Source organism: Sinocyclocheilus anshuiensis, unplaced genomic scaffold (assembly GCF_001515605.1).
Source record: "Sinocyclocheilus anshuiensis isolate Anshui unplaced genomic scaffold, SAMN03320099.WGS_v1.1 scaffold45, whole genome shotgun sequence".
In the NCBI taxonomy this organism is placed as follows: domain Eukaryota; kingdom Metazoa; phylum Chordata; class Actinopteri; order Cypriniformes; family Cyprinidae; genus Sinocyclocheilus; species Sinocyclocheilus anshuiensis.
Window position 1 is genome coordinate 601,451 of NW_015536467.1, and position 8,872 is coordinate 610,322.

Below are 8,872 nucleotides of genomic sequence, written 5' to 3' on the forward strand. Positions count from 1 at the left end.
ATTCTTCCACCAAACAATGTAGTTCCTCAGAATCAGTTGTGGTTCCAAACAAGGTGGTTGCCGAGCAACACACAGAAGTAAACAAAGGTGTATGTTTGTAGTGTTGTACAGCAGCTTCGAACGCGGCTCAACCAATCAGAATCAAGGTCCGGAACTATCCGTAGTATTTTTTGTTGTTGTTATAACCTAATAACAATGTTGTCTTAGCGTTTTATTTTTTGTAACTATAAATTAGCTAACGTTTCCAGAACACAAACAGAGACTATTTTGATAGACAACATTGTATAAAATGTTATCATTACTTTTTTCTTCTTCTTTCATTTCTAATGTCCTCTGACATTATTTTCATGGTTTCATGGTTCATAAATATAAGAAGTCAGGGTTATGTCAAAGATCATTTATAGCACTTGAAAGGCAAGTACTGTATCATAATAATAATGAATTAAGGTATAATCGGTTTTCTAACCACTTAAATGATTTGTACCTTTAAACAACAGTGCACCATAAAACTAATGGCAAGATTTTGCAGCAGTGTTGCCGGTCTTATGCATTTTAATATTAATAGCATAAGCACACATATAATGTCATTAAACAAACTAGGTAGACTGTATACTTGGCTAAACTGAGTCGCTAGAGCGCTTACTACAGTGTGATGTGTAAAACTTTATTGAACATTAATGCAGTGAATACACAGACAACTAAAACCACTCGCAACTTCCACTCACTCTAATAAATGAACTATGAGGAAAACGTAAATCACAGTCTGTAATGAAGTCCAAAAAAAACCTGTTAAACCAGAGACCGCAGTCGCATTTTAAATGACTTATAAACCTCTGAATTTTTTAAACCAAGGATGAAGCAAATACAGTAATTGATAAACCCTTATCTTTTTTATATTACGTAAATAATGTAATTTTCTTGCTTACAATCGTTATTGAAAAAAACTAAAATAAAAATTCTGGCAATGGCTTTAACATGCAAGCTTTGTTCATCACCAGAGTCGTCTCAGCATGTGAGAACTAAAACCCATTTATAAATGTAAATTAAATTACTAATTATATAAATATTTCATGGTATACATACCACAGTATTTTGTAAGTAAATAAACTTGAGGTAAAATGAAACAAAGGGACAAAATAAATTTGCGTATATGTTTCATTGTAGCATGCACAATTCAAGGTTTCAAGGAAAAGAGTAAAAAACATCTTTGCAATCTTCAACTCAAATCTTCTTGATTTTCTCCCCAACGACAAGCGGGTTTTCTTTCCTTATTTTCTCAGCTGCATCAGCCTTGTAATCGAAGCTACAGTTGTGAACATCTGAGTATCGGTGGATGCTGCAAAACAAGTGTCCGCACCGGCAGTCGAAGCCTGCCATATAGAAACAAAAGATAAATTAGCTCAATATGCTCAAGATTTCTAAAATAAATACACAAATATTTTATTTGCAGCGACTGCTCACAATATATCAGATTCTTTCAAATGTATTAACATCACATACTTCCCCAAAGACAAACTGTAGTTTTAACAGCTGGCATAATGTTTTTCTATCAACACGTTGAAGTGCCATTTGAAATTGTCTTCGAAATTAGCATTTTTATTAGACTCTAGGGTTGTAATGATTCACTCGTTTTCTCACTGCATCGATTACAAACCCTGACGATGCAATGCATCGATCTTGAAACATGGATTTTTGAATCGTGAATCGCCGATTTCGGACCGTAATCAATTTAAAACGCTAAGAATCGAATGAATTGCGATTTTATAGTAATGCTAAAGTGAAGTAGTTTTGCTTTTCTGTAGTTTTTCAATGGCTCTCGGTCATACCAACTTCATTACCTAAGCAGTCGAGGGCTGCGCATTTATTGCACGGACGGAGCAAAAATGTAAGTGCCTAAAGCATACGCACAGTTCCACTGAATGATAAATGTGCCTTAATAATGTTATTAAAACGAATGTACGAAGGAAACCGTTAAAATAACCACAGCTTTAACAACAACCTTGAAATAAGAGCTCAAGGTTTATCTGATAATCAGATGCATGAAAGTAGCGTTCGTTGCTATAGCAAACAGACATAGGGAGCGGTTTCTTTCAGAATCGTCATTCGCCGATGGAGAGGAAAAGTTAAATACTATAGCATTTTATTTTATGAAAATGAGATGAAGTTTTCGCACTGAAAGAGAAGTGATCTCGCGCTTATAGAACTTAAGGCGTGCCAGGCTATCTCTGCAGCTAAGCTGAATAAAAAGCAGAATGAACTGGTGAAACGTTAAGACAATAAACACAATAAATAAATAAATACAATTTATGAATCATGCAGTGCTAATTGACATATTTATTACAGTACAGAAACTATAAAGTATATTTTCTACCTTATTCTGTGCAGAAAATCGAAATAATTGTTTGTAGTATATAAAACAATCATAAAATTGCCATTAGGAAAAAATAATAGATTACAAATGATTGATTATTGTCCAGAAATGTATTTGATTTCTTATAGCAAATTCAAAGTAAGAGATAAGAAAATAATAATGCATACATACATAAAATTATTGTATTTGACATTTCTGTCACTTCTGAAATGATGGCTACGCCCCTGGTGTGACAAAATGTTAGCCTGTACATAATACTTTTAAAGCTCTTTTTTTTTTATCTTGGCTTACATAAATTTCTACATATGCCATGTCATGCCATAGCATCATTAAACTAGCATCTAACAATCGACAAAAGTGTTTTTTTCTCTAACCTATGGTTCTGTAACCATAAAGGCTGCTGTGTAATTTGGCCCCTGACTAAGCATTTAAAGAATTTAGGGGAAGCATTTAAATAATCCTGTGAATGCGCTTAAAGAATGCAGAATCGTTAATCGAATTTAATCGAATTTAATTGTAAATCAAATCGAATCGTTCTGAATTTGCAAAAATCGCTCTTGAATCGAATCGAAAACCTATGAATCGTGAATCGAATCGATTCGCTGTCTACCGAAAGATTCACAGCCCTATTAGATTCTTTAATGGCTTTAATGGCAATGAATAGTTTCTTTTCACTGCCATTAAAATGAAATAACTGAACATAAACATACTGTAGGAGCCTGAGAAAAAAATGCTCATTTTAGAGGACAATTTCAAATGGCACTTAGAGGCTCTTCGTGTGTGTGTATGTGTATATATATATATATATATATATATATATATAGAGCATGGTTTTGCATACCAGTGAGCCCAACTTTCTTGCGGCAAGTGAAGCAGCGGTTCTTCTTGGGTCTGGATTGCTCTGGTTCATCTGAGGTTTGCTCTGAGACATCTGAGGCTAAGAGTTTAATACAGGTGTCAAAGATTTAGAAATGCTGCTATCATGAACATTTCAAATGGGATTCTGTATATCAAAAGTTCTTGGTTGGCATCCGGTTCCAGCCTAAAACTTTTCCTCAGATATTATTGATCAAAACATTCTGAATAAAATGTGGCAAGCATGACAATGATGAACTTTCTGATCCTGATACTCACCAGACACTCTTTCTATGGGTTGACAAGTTTCATCAAGCTTCCTCTTTCCTCTCGATATGCAATCCTCCGCTGATGAGCTACCTGCCTTGGACTCCTGGATGTTTCTCGCCAATTTACTGCACGACAATTCTTCTATACAAGCAAACAGAGTAAATTTTATAATTATTTTAAACCAGGAATTGTGCATTATTCATTAGCTAGGCTTTTGCACTTTGGAGAGTTAACACTTTTGTTAATCAACCAAGTAGAAAAAATAGACATGGTTATTGAAAGATATATGACCGTTCAAAAATTTGGGATCAGTAAGATTAACTTTTTTGTTTAAAGATGTCGCTTATGCTCACCAAGCCTGCATTAATTTAATCAAATATACACTAAAGTCAGTAATATCATGAAATATTATTACAATTTAAAATAACGGTTTTCTAACCATGGTTTTAATATCCACCTTGTTTTTCAACGTGGAATAAGCCCTTTTCTGTGAATGTGCGAGACTTCCGGTTGATTAGCCGCTATAGGGAAATAACGAGAAGAATAACAACATGCAGGAAACGGTAAAAATGTTTGCACTACAAACCAGTGTGTTCATAATTAAGATAATACATTAAAATAATATGGTAAGACACACTAATCTGCAATATCAAGCAGCAAAATGAGCTGTTTTGTACAGCTGAAAACAGCTGGAAGCAGATGACACCGGAAGCCAGACACATTAAATTCACAAATGGCCGCACCTACTCTTACAGGAAAATAAGGTGGATAGATACTTGGAAATATAATTTATTCCGGTGAGTCAAAGCTGAATTTTCAGCATCATTACTGCAGTCTTCAGAGTCACACGATTCTTCAGAAATCATTCTAATATGCTGATTTATTATCAGTGCTGGAAACAGTTGTGCTGCTTAATATTTTTTTGGATCTGTGATACTTTTTTCAGGATTCGTTGATGAATAAAAAGTTAAAAAGAACAGAATTTACTCAAAACAAATTTTTTGTAACAATTTAATTCTTTACAATCACTTTTTTTTTGTTTTCAATTTAACAAAACCTTGCTGAATAAAAGCATTAATAATAATAAAAAAAAACTACTGACCCCAAACTTCTGGTAGTATATATTATATACAATATGTAATGCAGTATACATGCAAAATATTTCTATAAATTAATACTAATACTGCTAGTTGATTAAAGCTCATTATTGAGAGAAAAAAGCAATATGACTAAATCTGTACTTGGTTTTCAATCAACATTTGTTATTTAATAACCTTTATCATTAATCTCCATCTTATAAACAATTCTACCTAATTAACAAACAAGAGCCTTATGATCAGTAAAATCAGTAGACATACTAATGTAAGCCTGTTGAGCCCTGGAAAAATAAGAAAACAGTGCTTCAATCAAACGCAACAAGTGAACTTTGAGCACTTATTGGCCAGCTCTCAAAGCAAAAAATCAGACGCATTTGGAAGATGATGTCTGGCTGTTTCTATGGAGTTTGATGGAGCGTTTTCTCTTTTTGTGTCATGGTAACCTGCTCAGTGTCTGGTTTTGGAGCAGGGGATGACATAATAAACGGGTCAAAGTGAAAAAGGGATCGTACCTGGTGTTTTCAGGCCTGATTGTGCTGCTGCTGAAGCACCTTCTTTATGTGTAACTGCTGCTGGTGGTGTTGGCGTTGAAAAATACTGACTGGAGAGGATGACGAGAAAAGATTGTGAAAATACATACCAGTTGTGTGAAACTTAGAAGTGGGTGTTATAAACCTTATATCACAGTACGAGTAATTTTATATCACAGCTGGAAAGTAAATTGTTCATATAATAACCATGCTGTAATGCCTATTTGCGGATAAACCAATAGATTAAATACACTACAAAATAATAGTGAATTAACCATTAAAAAAAAAAAAAAAAAATTACTGAAATAAATAAATTAAATAAATAAATTAAATAAATTTTATTTCAGCTAGCTGCCAAGGCAACATTTCTCATTATTATTTGGTTTAACAAAGTACTAAAATAACTAAAACTTAAATTAAATAAATAAAAACCATTTAAAAATAAGATGGACAAAAAAATAAAAAATACTAAAACTATCTACACAAAACTATATTACAAAACTACACACACACACGTATTGGTGGAACTTGGATGAAAAAAAAAAACTATTCATAAATTATTAAGTCTGCCAAAACAGCTTGACATTATACAGGTGCATCTCAATAAATTAGAATGTCGTGGAAAAGTTCATTTCAGTAATTCAACTCAAATTGTGAAACTCGTGTATTTTAATACCCGAGTTTAACACAAAAAAGAATAACAGTAGAACTGCCCACTGATAGTCATACAAATATATCTATTGTTATATAAATGGCAGTGCAAAACCTGCTGACACACTTCTACAGTATGTACAGTCATACCACTCAAAAGTTACCACACACAAGTTTACTCTTCAATAAGAAAGGGGCCTTTTCTTGCCCTTTTGAAATAAGAGTTGCACAAACAAACTACATCCTTTGCAATTGAAATGACTTAAGCAACTGTTATGAGAAATGATGAAAGGGTGGTAAAGAGGAAGATGTTGTACCTGTTTTGTTCATGCTGTGACGTCGATTGTACAGTCATAGATTCTCCTTTACTGCTAAGGCTGGAAGACACTGCAGGCAATGAAAGAGCAGGAAACCCAAAATGTCAACACTTCCATTTTAAGTTCTCCTTATTCTTCAGAAGCTGATGAAAGTAACAGAACAAGTGAGGGTTTGCTTTTTGAGACATTTCAGTAAAACACTACTGTGTCCAAACCAGGCATGATGGAACAACCAGACAAGTTTCCAGTGACAGGAACTTTTTGCATCCCCGAATAAAGGTCAAATGCTGTTGAGAATAATGAAATTAGAGCTTATTTAAAAAAAAAATAAAAAATAGGTGTGGACCAATGCAGTGTTAATTTTGACAGCAAATTTTGATTTAGTTTTAGTCATAGTCTTTTGACTAAAATGCCATTTAGTTTTAGTCATATTTTAGTCATCTGACATTCTTTCAAGCAGACATATTTATTTCTATAAATACATTTTGATTAATCTTTAGGGCTACTAAGGTTTTTCAGTCAAGAGCAGTGCAGTAAATTTTTTTAAAGGGGTCATATGATGCTTTTTTAAAGATCATAATTTTGTGTATTTGGTGAAACAGAATATGTTGACATGCTTTAATGTCGCCTTCTTTCTTTGCGTGCACATTTGAGCGCATTATGCAAATATTTCCACATAGTGAGGTAGATAATGTGGGGGCGTGTTAGAACGAGCCATTTTAGGGGGGCGTGGCAGTCTTAACTTTGATAAAGTATATCTCTTTGGTTTTGAGACTTTAGTCTTTGCAACTTCAGGGATCTTATCTATGCACAATCAGCTTGTAACACTCCAAAGAGAAAGGAAAACTTGAAATCGCATCATATGACCCCTTTAATGTTTTATGAGACGTGCAGCAAGTGTATTTTAGCTTATGTCCCGCCGGTTCATATGTACTATGCAGCAGATTCGTTCTGAATAAATCCCTTCCCAAATCGTCCCTTCCTAACATTTTCGTCTCGTTTTTATTCGTTGACGAAAAGGTCAATAAATTTTCGTCATAGTTTTTATCATTCAAAAAGAGTTTTAGTTTGTTATCGTCTCGTTGTCGTCGGTGAAAAAAATGTCATTGACGAAAATGATTTGTCAACGAAATTAACACTGGACCAATGAGATGTCACTTAAAAAAAAAATGTTCCAGGGTTTCCACAAAAATATAAAGCATCACAACTGTTTTCAACATTAATAATAATAAATGTTTCTTGAGCTTCAAATCAGCATATTAGAATGGAGTAATGATGCTGAAAATTCAGCTTTGATCACAGAAATAAATTACATTTGAAATATATATTAAAATAAAAACAGTTATCTTAAACTGTAATAATAATAATAATAATTCACACAATTACAAATTTTACTGTATTTTTGATCAAATAAATGCAGCCTTGATGAGCACAAGAGACTTCTTTCAAAAACATTACATGTACTGAATATTATACAGTGGGGCAAAAAAGTATTTAGTCAGCCACCAATTGTGCAAGTTCTCCCACTTAAAAAGATGAGAGAGGCCTGTAATTTTCATCATCTGAACTCAAACTTTTGAAAGGTAGCATTAAATCGAGCAGCAATTAATCCACCAACATCTTGCCATTATCATCCCTTTTTACTTTCTTAGTATTAGTAGTGTATTTTTATTTAATGCCATGTCAGCATCTTAGGCTATTTTCATGGCAAAAACTAGGGGTGCTCCGATCAGGATTTTTGAGGCCGATCACAGAAAGCAGTATCTGCCGATACCGATCACCAACACCCATCTTTTTAAAGCCTTCTTTTTATCATTTATAGTGATACTCCAATCAGGATTTTTAGACATTTATTCAGGGCATATATTTTTGAAAATGGGGGGGGGAATTCCTCTCTTAGGTGACTCTTGTGAGAGGGGAAGCAGCTTTCACACAGGAGTCTGCTACTGATCCGCGGCTGTTTACCACAAACACAACGTTGATCCATTATTTTGATTTCAAATCCAAACACGGTCACTGAAAATGCTTTTTCAGCATTGCAATTCTTTTTTTACACAGTACAGTAATACAATCTTTCACAGACATTTTCTTACGTTCTCACAAACTTACCATTGACAGAAACAGTCAGCTCTACTGCCTTTTCTTTTGCATTTAATGCAAAATGCATTCTTTATTACAAGTAATCCTGCGGTTAATAAAGAACTTTGTTATCCTACCTCCGCGAGTGCCATCTATTATTGTCTTTTTTTATCTAAAAGTTTTCTTTATCTTTATCTTCTTTCCCTTTAAACCTAGCCAAAAAGCCAAGAAACACAGTAATTAATTATTTATTTATTATGCATTATTATGCTATATGCATTTATGGTGTAATTACTACATTTTGTGTCAATCAATCCATGTTCATATTTACTGCAAAAAATGCGCTGTTACTTTAATTCAGCGCTTGCAGCGCAGCAAAAATAGACTCGGTGCGGAAACAATCTCTGCACTGCTGCAGACACACCGCTACTGGAACGCACTGCCGGACATCAACCGTGTGCAGTGTGCACACTTTATTCATCTGTTAACATGAGCGTGGAAAAATTACGCACCACATACGAACTGCAAACGGAGTAATGCCAGGTTCACATTATGTGTGTGCGCTGCGAGTGTGCATGAGCGCACTGTCTTCAGGAGAGCGCGCGAGCGCTGAATGGTTAAACACTGGCAAGAATTAAAAAGAAATGCAATTTATAAACTTTAGTGATGATGTGACACTGCCTCGACTGTGCAAGTGACAAT

At 34.1% G+C, this 8,872-nt stretch overlaps 1 protein-coding gene across 4 annotated transcripts in view; it reads right to left on the bottom strand.

Annotated features, from left to right (window-relative positions):
• Window positions 1–1,111: 1,111 nt before the first annotated feature.
• Window positions 1,112–8,872, bottom strand: part of zfand6 (zinc finger, AN1-type domain 6) — a 17,657-nt gene continuing 9,896 nt past the window's right edge. For all 4 annotated transcript variants that reach the window (XM_016490915.1, XM_016490990.1, XM_016491067.1 and 1 more), the window contains exons 3-7: window positions 6,092–6,161; window positions 5,106–5,194; window positions 3,506–3,637; window positions 3,213–3,308; window positions 1,112–1,370 (exon numbers count right to left, since the gene is read on the bottom strand). In XM_016490915.1, the coding sequence (XP_016346401.1) occupies window positions 1,222–1,370; window positions 3,213–3,308; window positions 3,506–3,637; window positions 5,106–5,194; window positions 6,092–6,161 (536 nt within the window). In that variant the 3' untranslated portion in view covers window positions 1,112–1,221. The remainder of the gene's footprint in view (window positions 1,371–3,212; window positions 3,309–3,505; window positions 3,638–5,105; window positions 5,195–6,091; window positions 6,162–8,872) is intronic.